Source organism: Abramis brama, assembly GCF_963993115.1.
Source record: "Abramis brama genome assembly, chromosome: 23".
Classification (NCBI taxonomy): Eukaryota; Metazoa; Chordata; class Actinopteri; order Cypriniformes; family Leuciscidae; genus Abramis; species Abramis brama.
Genome location: NC_139985.1, coordinates 6,036,606 through 6,061,671, shown reverse-complemented (window position 1 = coordinate 6,061,671; position 25,066 = coordinate 6,036,606). Strand labels below are relative to the sequence as shown.

The 25,066-nt window shown below is 35.6% G+C and overlaps 1 protein-coding gene across 1 annotated transcript in view; it reads left to right on the top strand.

The window, feature by feature from the left end:
* Positions 1 to 22,141, top strand: part of tex264b (testis expressed 264, ER-phagy receptor b) — a 47,320-nt gene extending 25,179 nt beyond the window's left edge. Inside the window, 2 exon segments of the mRNA XM_084100475.1 lie at positions 10,244 to 10,412; positions 19,336 to 22,141. Of these exon segments, the coding sequence (XP_083956601.1) occupies positions 10,244 to 10,412; positions 19,336 to 19,619 (453 nt within the window). The 3' untranslated portion in view covers positions 19,620 to 22,141.
* The last annotated feature ends 2,925 nt before the right edge of the window (positions 22,142 to 25,066 follow it).

Sequence of the window (25,066 nt, the reverse complement as noted above, 5' to 3'; positions counted from 1 at the left end):
TAGCCTATTATTGGATATCCACTATTTGGTGCAGCATCTCCTGGAAAGGATAAAAGTGCTAGAGCCTCTTACAGTAAAATGTCAGATGTTTGATGCACACTTTGGGAAGATTGTGGACAAGGTAATGAAAAGGTACCATGCAAGATCTCTTCTTTCAGTCTGTTCCTTAAAATTTATAACCTATGTGAAATATGAACACCTGTGTTTTACCTTCTCTTGGATTATTTCCGTTGTCCCTTAGAGCTTCTGGGTTGTAGCATTCATCATGGAGAGTGATTCTACCATTTCCTAGCAAATAAGAAATTGTCTCTTTATTGATGGTCTGAAACAGCCATTTCTCAATCGTTCCTTAGTCATACTGCCCATATTTCACTATTAGTGTAGTTGCAAGTCCTCCTTTTTTTTTTTTTTAAAGAAATGACAAAGGGGACCCTGCCAAACCTGTGAACTTCTCCTTCAAGATAACGCATGCAAATTTCAGCTTTCCTTCTTGTTTCCTGCCAGGGGATTTTTCGGCCAGACCTGTAATGAAATTTAGGGGCAGTGGACTGTGAGTTTGGAGTCTCAGGAGCTCGGGGGAGCTTAGAGGAGGACCAGAACCATTTAGCTTAAGGAAATGGCTTTGACAAAAGACCGAACACTGACACATCACTCGGGTCAGTGATTTACAAGGAAAGGCCAATTGAATGTATTTAGCCAGCGCAAATAGACCACACTAATCTGAGAAAGCAAGTTTCTTCGAACAAAGTTGTTTGTGATCAAAGACAGTGCTTTGTGCGTAAAATTTTATAATGGAGTCTTTGGGATGTTGAAGCGTTGACTTGTGGTAAAGAAAGGACTGGGAGAAATGTATTCCATGTTGTTTGTGTGATACGTCAAATCTGATATATTCCTAAAAGGGATGCGCCGTTATCGATAACTGATAATTCTTTATATTTTAAAGCCAATAACGATATATTGGCCGATAAATCCAAATTTTTATATAATTTTTGAGAGCCTGATTACAAAAACAAAAGTCATTAAAAGACATGTCCCAAGCACTTCAACATAAATCAAACGAAAAAAAGTACAGTAGCATAGTTTGAACCAATTTAAGTTTTAAAATAAATTTTACACTACTATGACCAACTTACCGTACCAAAAGAATAAATAAATTTGAATCATATTTCAAGTAATTCAAAACCATCATGGCAAACAGTGAATCCATCCATCCAAGGAAAGAATCCATTATTTATTGGCTTTAAGATATCAGCCAAATCTTCTTATCGGGCCGATAATGATAACATTAAAAATTAACATATATCGGCCGATACCGATGTGGGGTCCGATATATTGTGCATCCCCAATTCCTAATTGTTAAGCAATCATCACTTTTATTATTCCTCATACTTAAAGTTTTGGAATTTAACTAATCCCTAACCTGAATACCTCTAAGTGATTGGACCTTGATTTATTTATTTTTTTACTCATACTTTTTGCCAAATTAATGATGCAACTTAGCCTGGTCTCGTACATTTCATTTGTACAGAGAGTCTGGCCACTCTCCATTGACGAGCGTTAACTTCCTTGAAGGCGGGTACTCTGTTGAAGTTTAAAACTATTGGATCTGCCATAACCAATCGCTAACGTTTGGTCGTGACGTAACCCTACAACTCAAACTAGCGCACGACCTCAACGTCATCGTTCTCAGCTACTCCCTCTGTTCGCTGATTGGACCGGTAAAAATTTGGCCAGAGAAAACCCACTAATATACCGCAAACCCAGACGGAGTATTGAAGGAAAATGAAAATTGAGCAGAAGTACGTAGGACGGTGTAGTCAGGCTAGATGCAACGTGCAGAACTAGCAAAAAATCTAAGCCTTATTTGGGTCTAGAATATCATAGATAGCGGGGAGTCTTTTGACTTGACTTTTGACCACACAGAACACTAGTAGCCACCTAGAAATGCACTAAACACTATTTAGAACAGCATAGAAACTGCACTTTCCTGGCAACCACCAACAAAACATTGCATTGTCTTCTAAAAATGTAGAATCTAGTTAATCTGTTAAACTGTAGCATATACTAATGTTTCTCCAAATAAATTTCTTTTCTACCTGTTTTGTCAAAATAATGATACATTTGTTGCAGAAAATCTTACCTTGGATTTTTTTTTTTTTCTTCTAAAAGTGTCAAGATACTTGTCCAAGACCTTTGAACATATTTTTAGAGACTGGCAGATAATGGTGATGGTTGTCTACCACTGGTAAAAACACACTTGCTGTCTGTCCCCCATATTTACAGTGACGTCTGACAGTTGTCCACCCCATAATCCTGTAGATTACTGTCATTAAAGGAGGAGGACAAGAGCAGGTGTCGAAAGAGAAGAGTTCCACTGGAGAGCAGAAGTCTATTGTGGAATTTTAGGATATGATGTGTCTGGAGAAACTGAGTACTGGTTTAGACTGTGAGGTTTGTGTGTGCACAGAATGTGGATCCTCTGAAATGGTACATCTTGAAATAAATTAAATATTTTCTCAACGTTTTAAATCATTTTAAGGGTGTTTCAGGGCAGGGCATTTAGGGCAGCAGCTAAAAGGTTATTAGTGTTGCATCAGAAATGTATAAATTCTTACTTAAATTGAAACACAAAGTCCACACTAGAGGCTTAGTAACTACTAGCTAGTTTGCAAATAACTCTGAACTTTATTCAGCTGTGCCATTTGTTCTTCAGGCAGAACTTAGCTAGGTAACTAGGCTGTAAGCTCTCTGTAAAGTAATGCATAGTCACATAATAGCCTATGACGTTTACCCTCAATGATCCAATAGCAGCCTTCAAATACTTGAGTAAAAGTTGTTTAAATACTGTGATTTTCAGTTTATCCTTCATTCCAACTTCTTTTACCTCACGTAACTAATGGTAAAAATAAGTTTCCGTTAAATACAGTTATACTTAATCATGAATAACATAATAGGTATTTTTATATGTAAATAACATTCATAAATAAAATGTAAGCTGTATGTCTAAACAATTGAAGTCTGTCAGGTAAAACAAGAGCTTATTGATGCAGTTCAGTCAGTCTACTATTTTATTCCAACCGTTACTCCTGATCGGAGGCTTCCGTAAATATTTAGTTTATGCATAGAGTTGTGCTTCAACTAAGTTTAATGGTGCAACGCTGTGGATTTAAAAATCATGGTTTCCCCTTTATGGTTGAATCACAGAAGCTACACCAGTTACCTTTGCCAAGAGATTTAATTTATTATGTATCATGTGTCAGACAGAGAGAAACAACATATAAGAACCAGGCTACATGAGAGGTCTTCATTCCAGATTTCTCTGTTCCCCATTCTTAATCTTCTCATCCCATCATGTTAGATGTAAATGGTTTCTCTGGCTTTATGTTTCTCTGCCATCAAGTTTCTCATATGCCTCTGTTTCTCATATGCCATATGCCTTTGTTTCTCATATGCCTCTGTTTCTCATGCCTCTGTTTCTCATGCCTCTGTTTCTCTGAGGTGGTACAGTAAGATAGAGCTTATATACATTACAGAGCAGCTTCCTTTTAAGGTAACAAACTATGTTGCTTAGCTTTAAAAATGGAACGTATATGTCATAGAACATATGGCACAATTCACTTCCATATTAAGAAACTATCTCTGTTGTTTACATCTGCATCAGTTGAAAACATGTTACATTGTACACACCCTCTACAAAATATAGCTCACCACCTGTCTCATGTGACATGATCTTCACATGGTTCCATTCTATCTATAATCTCCTCATGCACTGAACACATGCATAACTCTGGCTTGACAAAATACATTATGAAATTATGAATAAAGAAAAATAATACAAATACATAACATTAAACAGTAAATTTTTAGTCTTCAAACGCAAAAATATTTAGTAGTGTGTAAAGACTTTCGTTCATTTTTAGAACTTTTTTGATGAAATCTGACACCTTTCTGTCCTTTGATTGACAAGAGACACGATCGCCTTATATGATGAACAGATTAAATTTAGGCTTTTATTCACATATAATCATTCATCAACGCACATCAGTTGTGGTAAACGGAAGCTCAAGCAGGTTTGCTTGATGTGCGAGAACCAATGAGGTTCATTCTCATGTTATGCAACACGTTTGAACTTCCACAAGAACCAATGAGGTTCATTCTTGTTACGCAGCACATTTGAGCTTTCTCAAGAACCAATGAGGTTTATTCTCATGTTATGCAACACGTTTGAACTTCCACAAGAACCAATGAGGTTCATTCTTGTTACGCAGCACATTTGAGCTTTCTCAAGAACCAATGAGGTTTATTCTCGTGTTACGCTACACGTTTGAACTTCCACAAGAACCAATGAGATTCATTCTTGTGTAACGCAGCATGTTTAAGGTTCCTCAAGAACCAATGAGGTTCATTCTCGTGTTATGCAGCACATTTGAGCTTCCGCAAGAACCACTGAGGTTCATTCTTGTGTAACGCAGCACGTTTGAGCTTCCGCAAGAACCAATGAGGTTCATTCTCGTGTTACGCAGCACGTTTGAGCTTCCGCAAGAACCAATGAGGTTCATTCTCGTGTAACGCAGCACGTTTGAGCTTCCGCAAGAACCAATGAGGTTCATTCTCGTGTTACGCAGCACGTTTGAGCTTCAGCAAGAACCAATGAGGTTCATTCTCGTGTTACGCAGCACGTTTGAGCTTCCGCAAGAACCAATGAGGTTCATTCTCGTGTGACGCAGCACGTTTGAGCTTCAGCAAGAACCAATGAGGTTCATTCTCGTGTTACGCAGCACATTTGATCTTCAGCAAGAACCAATGAGGTTCATTCTCGTGTGACGCAACACGTTTGAGCTTCCTCAAGAACCAATGAGAATTTTCATTTTTGGGTGAACTATCCCTTTAAGCCTTATCAAGCACCACTAATAACTGTATATCTCTGATAGATTTCTTTCTGATTGATCTTTGACATTTTTACTTAAGATGATATTACCACTGGGAATCTCCTTCACAGAGGAAAGATATTAGTTCTGCAAAGCAGTTTAGACATGATTAGGCTATTCATCTCAAACGACAACAAATCCATGAAGTATGGAAGATCAGGGGATCACCCATCTACATAATTGATTTTAATAACAAAGACATGAACTGTTCCAGAATCAGCACTTCAGAAATGCGCTGACCTTTTTCATAGATGTGTGGTTTGGTGCTGTTCTTCGTACATTCATCTCTTTGTAGCACTTTCAGCCCACAATGAATGCACCGCGGTTGCCCAAGACAAAGCGTTGCGTTGTATGTGTGTGTGAGATGCTAGAGACAGCAAAACAGTTTAGAAACAGTACATTTGTACATTGGGCCATGAGGTGGTCTTTAGTCCTAAATTTATCTTAAACACTTTTGTTTATTTTTCTGAAAGCATGCTGTGTATTTTTGGAAAGGGTTTTCCTTTCCAAACTGTCGTTCCATCAGATGTTTATCCCCAGGCAAGGAACTTACCAAAGAAAAGAAAACACTCATCCGTTCTCATATGAAAACCTGTGGCGTGTGAGAGGAATAAAGCTATATAAATACATCAATAATGTTTTATTTCTCACAGACATTCTCTGTTGGTGGTAGCCAGATTGACCTTCTGTTTCCCTTTTTACTTTCTTTTTGTGTTTGAGAGAGATTTTGGTATCTTTTTGTTATCAATGTTTGTTCCCTTGTAAGAAATAAATAAGGAGATATATATATAAAACATCACAACAAATTTTTAATAACTGGTTCTAACATACCCTGTACACACTATCGATGTTTCTTTTGCAGAAGAAAAACAACACCTTTCGAAATGCAGGGCCAGTTTGAATTGCAATGGAGGGACGTCCCAGACAATCTTAAAGCTACTCAATCACCAAGCCAAATATTTGATGGGCTTCTCCAGCAGTCACCGCAGGGGCCTTTTCTCCTTGTCACTCATGTCTTTTTCGTAAATAGCATGGAGTCTCTCTCCGCGTCTTATCTTTATTCTCTCCTGAGATATGCCATCCCTGGAGACACCGAAGATAGTGGGGATATTTTATGGCAGTGGTCCATCACTATAAAAGAGTCTTTCTCCTTGAAGGAGAAATATGGCATTTTGTTATTTAGTTAATAATCTTCTTTTTTTCTCTTTTTTCTTTTTTTTTTGCTGCAGGGTGTGATCTGTGAAAATGGTAATCTGGTTGCACAATCAAGTTCGACAAGAGAAAATATGTATTGCTGTGAGGTTCCTCTTTTTAGCTCAAGAGACTAATTTACACTACCATTCAAAATTTTGGGGTCAGTAGAAGAAATTGTTACTTTTCTACAGCAACGATGCAGTCAGTTGATCAAAAGTGACAGTAAAGACACTTATAATGTTAAAAAAAGATTTAATTGGAATTCACTGGAAGTATTTGATAAGAAATTTGTAGTTCTTTTTGAGATCTTTGACTTTTGATTGCAGATGTTGGTAACGACATTTGAGATTACTAGGTTCTGTTTCTCAGAAAAACAACAGGATTTAATCTCCATTCAATCTCTTTGCTTTCTATGGGAAGCAGTGGAGATATTAAAGAGATCTCATTTGATAATGCCCTTCTTCAGGACTGTATTCTGAGTCCATCATGTGTATCATGTCTCTTTCAGTGTGTAACAAAGTACTATCATTTGACACATTTTCATTAGGAAATTGCCCATTACTCCATCCAGTTCAGTATTTCTGTGATTCTTTGAATGAATGAAAGCCTGGAAACAGATTTCAGAGCACTCACCGAGTTCAAGATCCTTTTCATAGTGTAGAAAGGCAATCGATGCCTATCATACCCTCTGCTACTGTTGAGAAGAAGAAAAGAGGAAGGCATTTCCATGCCCTGTTTTTCTCTCTCTATTTCTGTGAGTCTAGCGAGACTGAATCTATATGAGGGAACATTAATTAAAAGGATATACAGAGAAGAGTGTGAGATAGAACCTTTCCTCTTGAATTTGGATGAGAAATTTTGACAGCTTTTCATCTTCGTCTCTGGCTTACCCAGCCATCCCTCTTCTTTTCCTCTCCATCTGTTTTCTTTTCTTAGAGTTTGCAATGGAGCCTTTTTGCTTCTCTATTTTTTCCTACATTCTCCCGTGTCATTAATTTTATCTATATTGTTTTTATACATGGATATCCCATATCTCACCTTGAAATGTCAGTCAACACAGATTTAAAAAAAATTAATGACTTAGTAGTTATATGACTACTTTTATGATCATTTAATGACTCTTTTATGCTGTTTTTTGGGGGTTTTTTTTGTCATTTTGGAGCTAGACAGACTCATTTCTCATTCACTTGAGGCATACTGAAAAGAGTTATTATTCTTTCAAATATTAGCCTAATATTGTGTAAAAATCTACCTTTTGTGCTCCGCAAAAGAAAGAAAATAATATGGTTTGGAATGAGGTGATTAAAATAATGACTGAATTTTCTTTTTGGGATGAACTATTCCTTTTAATCACATTTGCTTTGTACTACAGTGCTGAAGTAGGGTTGACGGCAATAGAGCTCAGCAGTAGGTTTCCGATAGTAAAACTGCCATTCATTTTTCATTCATTCATTCATTCATTCATTCATTCATTCATTCATTCATTCATTCATTCATTTTATTTATTAAGCACTTTTACACAACTGATCATTGAACAAAGTGCTGTACAATATCAAAAAACAATATCAAAAACACATAGACTATGCATAAACACACAACACTAAAACCACAGTTAAAAACAGCGAAATAAACCCCTCAGTTTTAATAGCCTACACAAACAACTACTATACCCCATTAAATGCTAATGTGAGGAGGTATTCCTTAAGCTTGTGTTTAAAAACACTTAGTGTGGGTGCCAATCTGAGAGAAAGGGGTAGATCATTCCTACCCCTACCTCATTCCTACCTCATTCAAGTTCTCCAAAGTGTAATATATTTTTTATGAAAGTTCAGTTTTTGATAGTTTTTGATAAAAAGTTTTTGATAAAAGTATTTGATAAAAGTATTATAACGGAATGAAAGAGCTACTAATGCCATAAAGAGCTGTGAGGTAAATCTTTTTAAGTACACAATCTTAAACCTTTGTCTTTTCCACAGTTTTATATATTTAGGTTAATTGGTTTGGCTCAACTACTTATTGAGGAGTTTTGGGAAACTCTTTGGAGAAAAATATGAAATACAAACCCAGACCTCTATGAAAGGGGATGATAAGTCTGTAGGTCTGCATTAGTAGGTAAATGTAAAATATTGGAACAATAGCTGATTCTTTGAGGGAAAGAGTATTGATTATATGATGATGGTGGATATGAAACTTCTTGCCCTTCAGCTTTATTTTGATTGCAGAGTGTCACATGAGACTGTGAGCTGGTTAATTATCTAGAATCAATAGTTCAGCCATAAACCAATTAGAAAATTCCACTAGGGAGACCAAGACAATACACTTATGGATTATGCATCAGCATTTTAAGTTGCACTAGACAGACTTTTAAAAAAAGCCAAAACTTCTAATAATGATAAATTAGATGAAGTGTAGATCCTTGCACAAACAATCGGCCCAGTTTTGTTACCTAAGAGTTTGAATCAATAACTCAACAGACATTTTTTAAACTTGCTCATCTGTGCATTTTCCTTTTTCAGGTCTTGAGGGACTGGATCTCAAACAGTATGGCATGGATACATTGTTTATGATATTGGGATATTAATAGCGTTACGTAATCCCCCAGCTTCTAGTCCCTTCTGTCTCCTGTCCCTGTTTACGGCCCCAGTCCTCCAGCTCTGTTCGTGACAGCACACGTCAATCATCTGTCAGATGTAGAATAGCGCCGTTTCAAGGTTCAGATCAGGCCTTTTGCTTTCTCAGACTATGAATTTCTTTGTGATTTAAATTGTAGGAGCAGAATGTATGCTAATGCTAAAGGCAAGGCAATGAGGAGTTATTCAGGTAAAAATGAATGTGTTTTTATAATTGTATAATTTTAAAAGAGAATTTTGGTCATTATATTGACTAAAATCTATCAGAATTAAATTAGACATAACAGCCTGACTGCCATACAGGTGTTGAAAGCCTTTGTCTGTGGGAAGCAGATGGTGGGCGAACAGAGACGTCCCTGATGTCCCAGACTCTTTGAGTACATGTAGACAACTAAACATACCTCCTTTAATGTCAGCTGCTAATTTTGCTTCAGTCTCTTTTTGGAGGGGACCAGTTGTTCGACTTTTTGTTTGTGATTTCTACAAACTAACTTATCTAAATATAATCCCTGTCCAACCTGGTGATCAATCATCTTTATATTTTTGCACTTCAAACCATTTCTGATTTACATATTCAACACTTCACTTTAAAATATTCATCAGCTTAATGAATATTGATGTAACATTTGACTACTGTTAACTACACCCTGCCTGAAGGGAAAGCAACACATGCTGGCTACAGTTTGGACACATCAGCAATTGGTTTCTTAAGGGTTTGGAAAGTTCCTGGTTTCAATTAGTGTGATTTAGTGCTCGTAAGATTTTAATGAAAATATCACAAGACAGATTTGTCTCACTAGGAGGTTTAACAACTCTTTTGGGGGCTCCTTAAATTTGATTGAAATGAAGCAAGCTTTGCTAGCTTTGATGAGAAGTGTGTTTGTGTGTGTTCAGGATGAGTGTTAAAATCAGTGAGTAATAAGGGTGAAAACTGAGAATAGGAAGGAGGAAGAGTGGGTGGATACAGCGCTTTAATCTTAGTGTCTGTGGATGACCTGCTCTTAGCTTTTCAACTTTTCCTTTTATTTTCTCGATATGGATGGATGGATGGATAGAAGAGATTTTTTGAAATAATTTATTCCTGTAATGGCAAAGCTGATTATTCAGCATCATTACAATTTTCACCAGTCTTCAGTGTCACATGATCCTTCAGAAATCATTCTAATATGCTAATTAATTTCATGCTAATGATTCATATTTTTGTGTAAACTATGATATACAATAAGAGAGTTCAAAAGAACAGCATTTATTTAACATAAAGTCTTTAGTGCATTATAAATGTCTTTACTGTCACTTTTGAAGTTTATCCTTGCTGAATAAAAGTATTTATTTCTTAAACATAAAAAAAAAAAAATCCTAAACTTTTGTGTATTTCAGCTTTGAAAAGTGCTGGGATCATTCTCTTTTGGAGGTTTTTTTATATGTGGTTGGATTGAAAGAACTTTTTATTCAAAAAAAAATCTTTTATCATTCTGTCTGTGTGTCTCTTAGGAAAGGAAATTATGTGCCCATCCATTTCTAGAGATCTACCGAGGCGGGATGATCCACTATATGAGTCCGCTGGCTCGGCAGGGGGATTTCTATGTTCCTGAAGTTAGAGAGGCCCAAAGATGGTTACTGGGAAAAGAGTCCGAAGAGGACAGGAGGACGGACATCACAGGTATATTAATTATGGCTTTCCTATTGATGCTTTCTTATCTAAAGTAACTCTCAGTACACCAATTAAAGGAATACAAGTTTAGCAAAGGCATTCTTTTGATTATCTACATACTTATTTTGGCTAAGAACTGCCCATTTAGACAGGAAGAGACATGTAAGCTATCAAACATAGTTTATTTGGTTTGACAATGATGTAAGTAGGGACTTTTTGGCTCCCATTAAAGATTTGTAACCCTCCCACTGTTTATTGAGCACTAATAGTAGATATTGTCAATTTAACAAGTTCACATTTAGTGTGCCCAGTGTATTTCAATGGTTGACATTTCACATGAAAGTGTTTTAATAGGCATTAACTACCACCTTATGGAGTTTTGTTATGGTTGTGTCATATTGGCTGAACTCACCTACACCTGCTCTAGTGATAATGAGACACAATCTGTGTGTGTGTGAATGGCGTATTGCCCTGGTCAGACCAAAGCCCAGAGGTACCGCCGAGCAAATATGAAACACAGGTGAGCTGTTTGTGAGGGGTGTGTTGTCCACACCAGCTGTCCTGTCCCAGTGATGCCTGTTACACCTGTTAGTCTGTTACCTTGAAACAAACACATAATGATAACTATAATATATGATAGAGGAAGAAGATTAAAGCAGAGAAGACGGAAGATGAAAGGACAAATATGAAGCCTGCTGGTTTATTGGGTCTAAATGTGCTGCTAAATTGAATATGTTTTGCAGCATGTCTCATTCCTACTGTCCTGTTCAAGTGCACGTTTGATCTTCCAGCTATTGGCTTATAACTTTAGAATCTAACACGAAATCGTCTGAATCATAAAACGTTGAAAATGCTCTATAAATGTATTTATCAGAAATAAATATTGCTAAATATATTGGCAACACTTTACAATGAGGTTCAATTTATTAACATTAGTTAACTACATTAGTTAACAAGATGTAACAATGAACAATAGTTCTACATTATTTATGTTAATCTCAACATTAACTAATCCATTTTTAAGATCAAAAGTTGTATCTGTCAACATTAGGTGTACTAGCATGAACATTTTTATTAACTTGCATTAAAGGAGAACTCCGGTCAATTTTAACATTGAGCTCATTTTTTTTAAATTCGGCCAGCGCACATACCTGTATTTATTTCCTGTTTTCGGTCGAAGTCCATAGTACAATCGACAATCGACTACTATGGACTTCGACCGAAAACAGGAAATAAATACAGGTATGAGCGCTGGCCGAATTAACTTCATTTTTATTCATATCTTTCACATCTACTGCAGTCAGATTCACCCATGTTCACTCTGAAGGAATCACTCACATTGGCTGTGCACTTGTAATGACACATCAAGGATGTTAAGAGGCTAAAAGCAGGTTTAAAACTTGCCCCATTGAAGTCAACAGGGTGCATATTTTAAAAAGAGGATAACACGGTGTAGGCAACACCAATTTTTGTCGTTGTTCTCTGTACTGACAGCACTCCAAATTTACAAAAAAATGAGCTCAATGTTAAAATTGACCGGAGTTCTCCTTTAACAAAGGTTGTGTATTATATGCTCAACTAAGGCAGAAGCGGCATTTATGCCGGTGAACTGAACAATGGTGTAATGATTCAGTTCGACTCCCAAGACAAGACGATGCTCACCCGACTGGCCAATAGGAACGTGGCCCCGCCCATGACACAATTTTCACAGCGAAAGCAAAATTCTGACTGGAGAGCAAGAAATTGCATCGAGAGCAAAGAAAAGCGTTTTGAGAGAAACACTTTTTTTTTTTTTTGAGAAAATGTTTTCACACTGATAGCGAAAAATATATATTTGAGAGTTTTTTTCAAAGTATTTTGAGAGAGATTTTTTTTCTCCGAAATAATTTTAAAAATTTCAAATTTATATTTTTTTATGTTCTATGAGAAAATACTTTCTCTCAAAACTTTTTTTAGTCTCAAATATTATTATTTTTTGCTATTGGTATGAAAACTTTTTCTCTCAAATATTCTTTTTTCTCTCATGAAATGCTTTTTTGCTATCAGTGTGATAACTTTTTCTCTCAAACTTTTTTTTTTCTCTCAGATCATTTTCTCGCATGTAATAAAGACACAATTCTAGCTCCATACCAGTCAATTTAAAGTACACGTAGAAAACCGGACATTTTCATGAATTTATAACACACGGTCCAGGGACAGTACGTAAAAAGTGGACATGTCCGGGCAAAAGAGGACGTTTGGTCACCCTAGTATAATAATAATAATAAGTGTTTTCTTTAGTTGTGCTCACGACCCTTGACATTTTAATACCCTAAAATATCTAAAATGATCTAAAATTGGGTTTTTGCTGTGTATATATAAATGAAGTGTCATCATGACGCATCTGTCAATGCAACTCTTCTGGAAGTTGTGGTTTCATAAGCACAAACTTAGTAGCCTAATAAAAGCTTCATGGTGCACGCACGCACGGCAAGTGATCTTGGCCTGAATGTGGCCTCCGCTGGCACTGCTGGCCTTCTCTCAGCCAGTTATGGCCCATGTGTGGCCCTTGTCTTTAATAAATGTTAAAATATATTGTACATTGTTAGTTCATGTTAGTTAATGCATTAACTAATGTTGACAAATGAAACATTATAAAGTGTTACTAATATTTTCAACATTGGCTTTTAATAAAAGCAACATAAATAAAATACTGGTTCTATAAGTGTTTTAGGAATAAGTTAAAGTGATAGTTCATCCAAAAATAAAAAAAGTCATCAGTTTGTCTTCTTTCTTTTCTTTTTTCTTTTTTTTGGTCTTTTTTTCTCATTTTGAAGAAGTCAAAGAGGTCCAATGTGATTTTTGACCCCATTTACTTTCATTGTTTGGACAAAAACAGTATATAGTAATTCAGTCGTTCTTTTTATTTTTGTCTTCCGCAGTAGAATGAAAATAAAATTTCATGATTACTGTATTTGGAATATTTACATGTATGCATTTGGCAGACGTTTTTATCAAAAGTAACTTGCATGGCATTCAAGCTACAAATTTTTTCCTGGGATTCAAACCCATGACCTTGGCATGTTTTCATGGCAAAAGTTTAGTAATCCTTTAGTGATTGTCGAACACAATTTAATAAATTCAAGGCACACATTTTCATTACGTGAAGCACTTTGTCTTTTACCATAAGCGAGTCTCTTTTGAACATTACTAATTGAATGTGTGTGTGCCACTCAAACCAGCAACAGATAAAGGAGCAAACAATCATCAGACTGTACTTTGCTGTTTGGTGATCATTCAGCATCAAACCATGATAACACTATCAAACTGATGTGTCAAAGGTGAATATACAGTATGCAGGTTATAAAGCTTTTTAGGTTTCTTCTCATCATGTAAGCGCATGTTATCACTTATGTAAACCAATGAAAAAAACAGAAAATAAGAATATTTACAGAGGACTGTAGTATATACCAAATGTAAAATCTGAAAATAATGCTGTATGAACAATTTATGTTAAATATTAGGAGTGTAACAATACCTTCATGTCACGATTTGATACATATCACGAACTGAAGTCCCGATACGATATTATGGCCATTCTCCTAGACCGGGGGTCGGCAACCCGCGGCTCTAGAGCCGCATGCGGCTCTTAAGCGCCGCCCTAGTGGCTCCTTGGAGCTTTTTCAAAAATATGAAAATGGAAAAAATATTTTTTGTTTAAATATAATTTCTGTAGGAGGAAAAACATGACAAACATTCTAACCCTTTCGCACGTACAATCACACCGGTGTGATTAGAACGGTCAGTGCATGACGTGATCAACTGCTAAATTCAAATGTGCTCTCGCGCGTTGGCTGGCGCTGAGCCAGAGACAGGCGCGCTCAGAGCTGTCATATATCACAACTTTTCAGTGTTTTCAACCACATAATGTTTATTTTAGGTTTCAGACATATAAGTACTAAAAAAACAATACATTTAGAGTTTGTAAAATACACACTGATGTTAAAGGAAGAGGCAATAATAATCCTTTACATTATAATTAGACACGTTTTATTCATATCAGATACACATTGTGTAAGTAACTTTAAAGTTTACTCTATTCTTCTCCCAGTTCACCAGCCACTTACTTTTATGTATTTCGGGAGAAGTGGATGAATTCACGTGTTGTAAATCCAACAGATCCGATTCTCTGAACTGCGTCTGCGGCACAAACTAAGATGGCGGCGCCCATCGCGCATACAGCTCAACTAACGCGATCGTTATAAAGGTGTTTAAACAACAAAACACTTCCACTTGCATATATTTGACAATCGGAATATCAGATATTTCATGCCATATCTAACAAATTTGTGAATATTTTGAATACAAAAGGAAAAATGACATAAAAGCAGAACATCATTCATTCAGCTCTGTTGTTGCTGCGGTGTGTCACGTGACACGCAATGACGCGTCACCATGGAAACCATAAAGTGACACATTGGGGTCAGTCAGAATATTTTAAACTTACATGTGAAAGGGTTAAGTTTTTCAACGTTGTAAAAATAATACACGAATAAATAAAACGAAACATAATACATTAAAATTATAATGGAAGTTAAACTTAAACCACGATCGTACAGCAGAGTAGTCACGTGGTGCGTCATTCTCTCCAGGATGCGCTGCAGGGAAAATAAACATTTAATCATGAATGCTCATTATGTATTTGTAGCCTACTTATCATTTTGATACTAGGGGGCTAATAAAGCTAATATAGACACTTACAGCATGTGTTGCCTTCATTATAAGGCTTATATAAGGCTTTTAATTTTTTGCGGCTCCAGACAGATGTTTTTTTTTTTTTTTTTGGTCCAATATGGCTCTTTCAACATTTTGGGTTGCCGACCCCTGTCCTAGACATATGGTAAAAGGTTAACAAAATTTTTACTGTTGATTAAAATGATAAATTTGATATTAAATCATGGGTGTAAATGAATAGGCTTGGACTTAGTGCTGGTAACCCAATGCACACCAGAATAAAAAATTTCATGATTCTGAAGCTGAAAATTCACAATTATTTTGATGAATATGCTTGCACTCTGTCACTGACTAGATATATTAAAAAATAATGTAAGCCACTTTTTACTGGTAACATCAGACATTTGGCATTATCAGGACCCACAAAAATTGCATTATATTCAACATTAGTAGTTTAATGACACTAAAACTCTGAAAACTTAAATTTTTTCTCACAGTAATTTTTTATTTTAGATGAACTATACACATATTGTCACTATCCACGATACATATTGTTGCATTTTTGTATTGCGATATATTGTGACACGATATATTGTTACCCCCCTATTCACAAATCTACAGAGAGGTTTTGGAAATTTGAGTCTGGAAAAGTATGGAATTTTGAAATGGAAAATGTGTATGAACCCTGGCTTTTACACTTGTATATCTGTCAGTTTTGTCTGACTAACTCTCTTCCTAGAAGCAAAATAAACATGTCCTATGATTTATTAGTGCACACAACAGTATTCTGAAAAAATTACCCTTTTTTTTGTGAAATGTTTTCAACTTTTAATGAGCAGAAGTCTGACAGCAGTGTGCCTGTAGTGACACAAAGTGCAGAGAACAGATGTGAACAGAAGAAAACAGATTTCCTAGTCCTTGATTTTGAAGTACTTCTGGTTGTCTCCGAGCAGATGTCTGCGCTGGGTTTTGAAATTGCCAGGGATGTTTCACTGCAGTTGTAAAGTCAGAAATGACTGACCGTTTAATTATTAATATGCACTGTCAACTCTTTTTAAAGATTGAGTTAAATTACAAAAAAAAACTTAATGTCAGGTTTCAGCGATGTGTCAGCTACGCATTTTTAAGCAGATATCGCAAATGATGTTGTCAAGTGATGTTTCAGTTGTCATGCGGAAGAAATCGCTGTGTTTTGCTGAAGTGAAGCTGACCTTGCAGCTCAGATTTAAGCTTTCAGCATCTGTTCCCTGGTGAAAGATGCTGTTCACGAAACAGCTGCAAAATGAGTTTTGTCAAAGAGGCATATTGCACTGAAATGTGCTTTAAATGGCAGGGGCTGTGTGGGTGAAGTGTCGTCACATATGGGAAACCAAGGGGAATTGTAACACCTTACATTTCTTTAATCACAAAATAGTGATCGGCAATAGCATACGCTCACTAAGGTTCTCTCTTTGCTTGAGAAAAGACTGCATTACTTTGTGAGAAATGTACAATTAAACGATTTTGACATACAAATTAGGTTTCATTTTCAATTGTTCTTTGAATCCAAATTAATACCTATTTTATATACAGTTTACATGAATAACAGATTTTTAGCTCTGGTCTCTGTTGTAACACTAAATTGAAAGAACAGGCCTTTGAAAGATGTTTTTTAATAAAATCAACATTATTTCGTTAAAGGAAATAACTGAAAACTGTTCTTGACTTATCAGCTAATAAGTATAATTAAATAATAATAAATTATATTTCAAATTTGTAGTGTATGCTTTAAATGCATAGGCTATTACTCAGGATCGAATTGACATGAAAAATGGACACGTTTCATTTCCGACACCAATCACAGTAGACCAATCACAGCAGTCTAGGCCGTTTGACCAATCAGAGCAGAGTAGGCTCACCGAAAGCAGGGGTTTCGAGAGACAGAATCTCCGAACAAAGCATTTTCAGACTCTTTGAGAAATGAGGTGATGTGCAATATATAGTATTGGAAAATTAGTGGGTTTTTTGACCCTGCATGTAAACCTATTGTAGGAGACCTCCTACAAAAACAAAATCAGGAACCTTTAAAATAGGGGCACTTTAAATTCAAGTGATTCTAAATGTAAATATTTTAGTACTATTACTGTTGGCACATATAAATGTATAAATGCACATAAACAAATACCAAAAGATGGCTGGTACATTTGTTGAAATTTGTGAGTTATTGAAGCATAATTTATAAAATGCCACAGTTTTCCGGAGGCCTCCGCTACGCATGCTGATGCCATTTGAAGGACACTTTGTTCTCTCTCTCCGGCACTATCAGTCTCTTTCTTTATTCCTCTCTCTCTATCATAGACTCAGTTCCCTGTCATCCCTCGCTATCCCCCCTTCATCTAGTCTGTCCGTCCCTATCAAAATGCCACATTGACAGGAAGAGCAGGAGGCAGATAAACAACACTTAGTGAACGGTCATCTAATAGACACACAAAACATCCCTTCATCTTAGAAGCACTGACATAAGCAGAAAAAAAGCTGAGACGCAGACGGTCCTGACACGTTTGTCACTCTGACACACAGAGTGTGAGCGTGCGGGGTCTCCTTCACACACAGCATGAGCGCGCACACACTTCTCGGTGAAACTCGCCTCTCTCAATCTGTTAGTCTGTCTGTCCTCTCTCATACTGTCAGTTACTGTGTGTGTGTGTGTGTGTGTGTGTGTGTGTCTAAAACTCCTGATGCAGAAGATTAATTGAATCGAAGGTTAAGCTTTATCTCTCAAAAGGAAGGCAGACCATATCGGTAGCATATTGATTAATCGGCTGATGTTTCATATTTTTTCATTTATCCACGTTTGTTGATATTGGACTTTTAATTGTACATGATCATTTCCCCAACTTTTACATTTGTTGTTACAAAGTTACTTCTATCCAATATCTGAATATCCAAAGTGGACTATCGAAATAAAAAGTAACTTTTATTTTTTATTTTTTATTCTCAAAAATAGTAAAGACCTTTAATATCTGTCATTTATTTGGTTATTGGCCACGATGATCATAATGATCATCAGATTATTAGTATTTGCTTGAGTTTTAATATTTGCACATTCCTATGTTTCAAAGCACTTTTTCATGCAGGAATAAGAATTACGAATGTGTTATTTTAGTATTATTTAAATATGTATTAATTTATTTTTAAATTTTCAGTCTTGTGTGCTTTTTCTTAGTTTTTTTATATTTCTATGTAACTTTAATATATTTTTTACTTTTATTTCAGATAGTTGCAAAGGCATCCTCTCTAATTTTCATGTAATTTTTAAAGTAATATTTATATTTTATTTCGTTTTATTATATATAATGAAGTTAGTAGTTTTAGTTAACGGTAACAACACTGGTGTACTATTTAAAAATGCTTTAGTTGTAGGTATTTTATTTTTTAATTATTAGACAAAATAGTATAGAATTATTAGAATTTTATCATCAGCCGATAATTGTTATTAATCATAATAATTATCGGATTATCAGTATTGGCGTGATTTTTAGTATTGGTTCATCCAGTTATTTTTCATGCAGGAAAAAAAAATATGAAAATCGAGATTTTACATTTGTAAAGAAAATATTGAGTGAGGCCACCATGTTGCTGTGAGGTTTAAGATATTCAGGGTATTTTTTGCATCTTATCATGCAGTTGCTAGGGTGTTCTGAATGGTTGGTAGGTGGTCAGATGAGTTCAGCCACATAAATGATACCACAAACGTATTGAGGCAAGTGCTACTTTTCTTAACAATGAGATATACAATTTACTCCTGGTATTTGATAAAACAGGTTAAAAAAAGAAAGAATGCATAGACGTGCATCTGAGGGATGCTGAGCTCTTTTGAAATGGTTCGGTAAACAACCGCCTAGTAATTTATGCTAAAAACAACTGTATAGCAGCTAGTTTAGAAACCTAGTTATCTGCAAAGGTGTTTGTTCACACACTCCAATGCCAACACATGCAGTTCTCCAAACACTCCTCATCTCCTTTCCACAATCACAGTCACAACTGTTAATTAGCGAGTAGCACCAGTGCAGAAACAACCTGAAATCACTATTAAACAAGGAAACGAAGATGTTATACAAGCTTTTGTATGCTAGCCGTACAAGAGATGCTTTCATTCGCTGAGGTGCTGCTTGCTTTCTGTGAGACTGTGGTGAAATGAATCACCTCTTGTGTTTGGTGTGTGCTTGTAAACACACAGGTGATGATTCCCACAGCGAGTGCAGTTCTGTGAGCCGCCTGCCCCCCTCCGACAGCCGGGACACCTCTCCTGCCCCGTCCACCACCAGGACGCACTCGCACGGAGACGGAGACCGACACTGGGACTTTGAGCGTGTGGAGAGAAGCGACACCTCCAGCGTTTCTTCCTTCGAGGAGCTGGACCTGGACTCGGACGGGTGTGAACACACACCTCCAGCCCTCACAGGAAGTGGCAAAAACAACCTGCAGGGCCAAGACAGAGAGATGATGGTTGAGGAAGAGTGAGAGGGCCAATGGAAAGAGGAATTGTGGGAAATGTGAATATAGTTGGTTTTAAATGGATAGTTCACCCAAAGATGAAAATTCTGCCATTGTTCTTGTAGTTTCAAAAGCCAAATTACTTTTAGTAGAATCTTTACGTACTCTCAACAGCTTTCAAACTCTAAAAAGCACCATAGAGGTGGTCCATATGACTTGTTTCCAAGCAGTGTTATTTTAGTATTATTTATATACTATCATAGAATCATCTTAAACAATCTTAAAATCATTTTTAATTTGTGCATTTCTCTCTTAAGTTTAGTTTCAAGTGTGTTATTTTGTAATAAAACATTTATTACAGCTTTATTTCAATTAACAGAAAATGTTTTAATAGTTTTAGTTAACAATAGCAATAAATAAAATTCTAAGTCATCTGAAGCCATTTGATTGTGTGAGGAATAAGATAATCTTGCCCTCTGCAAAAGTACGACAATAAATGATGTTTTGGTGAAAATTATGATTTTTTTATCAGTGAATATTTGTTTTATTTTGGTCTGTTTCTCATAGAAAACTATAGTGTGGCTCCAGGGACTTGGAATATAGTGCATATAGAGTCATATGGATCACTTTTACGGGGATTTTTATTTTTATCCTTTGTATGGCTTGTCAACTATGTACTGTTTTAATTCTTCTTAATAATAATGACAATAATGACATTATTTTAATTTTTGGGTGAGCTATCCCTTTAAACTGGTGTAGTTCACCCAAAAATGAAAATTCTGTCATCATTTACTCACCCTCAAGTTGTTCCAAACCTGTATGAATTTCTTTCTTCTGCTGAACTCAAAAGAAGATATTTTGAAGAATTTGGTAACCAAACAGTTTATGGAAAAAAAATACTATGGAAGTCAATGGGGTCCATAACTGTCTGGTTACTGACATTCTTCAAAATATCTTCCTTTGTGTTCAACAGACCCAAAAAACAACATGAGAGTGAGAAAATGATGACAGAATTTTCATTTTTGGGTGAACTTGTCCAGTGTTTGTGTGGGAAAACATGCTTCTATTAATAAATATACAAGAAAGTAGTTTAGTTGATCGTTTTCTACTGCGAAGGGAATCGGCAGGTACAACATTGTGTCTGTAGACAAACATATTGATCCAGGTAACCTGAATGTCTTGAAAGCATCTTCATAATTTTATTTAGTGCATCCTCGCTAGTATTTCATCAGTGAATCTGTTGTTTGTTTGTTTGTTATTGATCGTAAGTTCCTAATGACTGAAGTTAAACTGACATTGATGTTGGTGATTTATTCACGTGATGTTCAGCTTTCAATTATATATGAGTCTAATTTGTTATTCTGTATCCTCACATTCTGTCTTCTTCCTTCAGTAATTACTAATTTGCGCCTAAAGAAACTCCTAAAACTGAAGAGTTCTGTGACTTGAATATTCATACATCAAAGCCATATGTTCATAGACAAACCAAATCTTTATTTGCACCAGAAACTGACAGATAACATTTCCTCGCTCGGGAGACGATTGCAGCAGATTTACAACACTTGTTTATTTGTAGTTTGCAATTATAGAGCACATGATTATATGATCATAATTTATCAGATTTTCCAGTGAGTTTACAAATTACACTTGATCAGTGTAGTATATTTTTTTTCAGCTATTACAGTGGTATTTTCTATACGATGAATATTGATGCATTTCCAGGTGTTATTCACAACTTTTTGAATTTCTTGTAAAAAAAAAATATATTTTATTATAGAACCAGCTGTGGTCCTCTGTTGATATTGTGAATGTTTATCCTAGAAAATGTTTCCATTGAGTTTCAGGTTGTGCGAGTTCACACACACTTCAGGACAAACTTGATATATTGTTAGTTTAGATAAAGTTTATAATATTTCATATATGTCTGATTTCAATTCTTAATGATTTGTTCTGCTAGTTGTTGAGCAACTTAATAAATGGTTTTAACAGACAGAACTGGTGGTTCTTATTTTTTTACATTTTTCTTTTAGTTTTAGTCATTTTGTGTGCTTTTGTCATTTTTACTAGTTTTATTTTTAGCAATATTTTTATTTATCTTTAAATCATATATTTTTAGTCATTTTAGAACGTCAGCTTGAACTTTTATTTCAGTTTAAACTTATTCTATTTCGTATTTTATTTTCATCTGTTTTTAGCTATGTTTTATTGTGTATTGTGCACACTGTAAAAAATGTAAAAAAAAACATTAATAACAGAAAAAGTTCTGCCAGCTTATTACCCGGACATTATCCAGTAATTTTACGGATATTTCCGTTTACCCCCTAAAACACAAAGCAATCAAATTCAAAATACAGGTAAAACACCTGTCAAATGAATACAGTAGCCTACATCGTACCATATTTTTACGGATTTTTTGTGTGTATTTTATTTGTATATTTGTATATTGAGTGTATCTTTTATTTTTATTAACAAAAATATTTTTTTATTTTTTTTGGCCTATAGTGACTGATAACTAAAAATCAACCAGTTCCAATAAACTTCAGAACTTTGATGTCTTGTTTCTTTATTGCCCTCCCGACAGACACCAACTGTAAATCCCTCTCTGTATTATGTCTGGTACAGCTTTCTTTGTTTTCTTTCAAATCAAAACAATTGTCTGGTCTCCCAAGAGATCGATTTATGTTGTGTCTGCAGACTGAAGTGCATGTACGCAGTAAACTTCAAAGTGTCGTCGTTATCCACATTGTCGCTGATACTATAGGCACTGATTGAAAATAATACATCACATGACCGTCAGATTCAGACATGGTCAAGAGTTTAAAATACTCCCACTTCTTTCAAAGTCTTGTTGGAGGTGGTGTATGACTTTACCATATGACAAACATAGTCACCATAAAATCAAAATTGACAATTCTTGTTTTTTTGTTGTTGTTTTTTTTTTCTTGTTTGAAAAGCCGTTTGACTCGGATATACATCACAATAGGGAAGAAAAGACTATCACCATTTCCCTTTCATGGCGACTTTAAAGTTTTCAGTGAACCAAAGACAGTCTAAAAACCCGGTTTGAAATCTCTGGTGTTTCTGACGTCACAAAGTACCTTGTAAACGTGTGATGATCAACCAGTGGATCTCTGAGCTGCTGCGAGTGAGTGGAGGCGGGGCTAATTTGCATATTCATAGAACTAGGTATACTAAATGAGGGAAGGGTGTAGAGTAACATTCAAGCTAGGCATAATTCTTTTTTCAAGGAAAAAACGTTTAAATATGTCATTTTGGTGATCAAAGATGAGTTTTAATGGATAAAATGATAGGGGGACTTTTAAAATACAGTATGTTAGAGAAAAAATAGACAGAATTTCAGTCATTCTGAAAGTAATATGTTTATTTCACAGATAAAAAACAAAGCCGAAATTCTAGTTATCTAAAATCTAAAGCTATGTGCATCAAACTAAACTCTAAATATCCTTCAAAGATTTAAAGCCATGAACTGGATAAGTTTGTGCAAATCTAGACTAGTTAATGTACCTCGATCCTCTTGCCTGTGACTGGTTGATTGAGAACTTTGACTCTGACAAGTTAACTGACCCGAACCTATACACAGAATCAGCTATTAGTTTCTGCAGCATTTTAGAATATACTCAATTATTATTGCTGACCTATTTATAAACTTCACTTTCATGCTTACTTTACCTCTGAATATGACAAATAGATGTTATTTTTGCATGAATGCTTTACAAGCTTGTTATTTAGCATATCAATGGACAGTTTTACATGCTGTTGCATCATACAAACCTCGAAACAGTTTTTCCAGAGGGTTGACCACAGCTTTCAGATTGATCTAAAAATGTGACAGATTTATACTGTATTTCCGTATGGGTGGAAAAGTTAGGAGCAATTTCTGAAAATTATATCTGAGCGTCCTTGCACTCCCCAAAACTCAGTCTGGTGTCTCTGGATCTCTCTGCCATTATGATGTTCAACAGACCTCTGTTTCAAGGCAAAATTGGTCCCTTTGTGTTAGAGGTGGTTATTATATAATCTATTGCAAGTGTTTGCTGCTCTAATCACCACTGTGGGTTTGTGCATTTCTCTCCATGCACCGTCCTCTGAAAATGTCCAAATTATTTGTGTGTATGGAAGACAAAGCAAGCTTTGTGCTCGCGTCGGTGTGTGTGTGTGTGTGTCTCTCCATCAGCGACCAACCCCCTCCTGATTCCCCTTTAATTGGTTGAGAATCTGGGAGAACAGAACTTGGACAGCGCTTGAGGGGTCTTAACACAGTGTTCTGGAACTTGGATCTTAAGCACTGACTTCTGCTGATGCATACTTACAGTTTGAACTTTTCTCAGAGAGCCATCAGTACATTAAGTTTCGTTCTGTAATTATACCTTATTTTGTGCCGTCTTGCACAGATGAATAGCCACATCATTAAAAGCTCTTTCTTAATAGTTAGTTAGAATCCACCCTGCAAATCAGAACTTGCAAGTGGGCAGCATTTCCTTTGCTTTGGCTTAAATGTAGCCTAAATGTAATTAGGCTTCTTTGCTTGTAGAGCTTGTAAGGCTATAATTCTATGCATCTCATGTTGTTAAAAATAAATTATATATAGTTTTTTTTCTTCTTCAAGAAAGATTCATTTAAAAAAAAAATACAAGCCCAAGCACTTTTCAAGCAAAGCATTTAATCAAAAACAAGATACGCCCATGTTTTAAATGATGAAATTCTGTTTTCGACACTTTCTCTCACACCATGGTTAACATTTTAAAAAATGTTTCAATAAAAAGATCAGCATCATTTGTTTACAGATGGTAATTTCTTTGATTTTTGTTGTTTTTAATTTATTTGATATTCTCATTTTATGTTTCTATATTCATTCTTTTCATACATTGTATTATTTCAGCAAATGAAATACATTTATCCCGATTCTGTCATCCACGCCTCATGAAAGAGATATAAATGGCCTGCAATTATAAATGGCCTCTGTGCTTCATTAAATATGCACGCGCCTTAAAAATTTGTAGAAACTGGCGTTGTTTGGTTTCAGCTTCTGATGGAAACAGTTGCAATGTCGAAGCGATGGTAAACTTTCTTCTGTGGTTTTTCTGACCTTTTTTAAATCTCTTTTGTGGCGTTTGAGACGAATATAGCGGAGTTACGTTGCGACATTTGCTGCGTGCTAGCAGACAACCAATCATAAACTGCCTCATTAAATATTCATGCACGTCAACAAGAAACTGTTATACGCTTTTTTAGTTTTAACGTCTGAAGGGAAATATAAACATGTTTCGATAAAATGCGTTTTACTTCTATTTATTTTATAAATTTCATTTTTTGACTTGCAGAAGACTGAAAACAACAGTGAGGATTTACGTGATGACATTCATTAGTTATAAGCCTATATTTATACGTGACTCCGATTAAAACAGCTCGCGTTCTCGTTGGGATTGTTGTAGCCTAACGTTACTTGTTGTTTT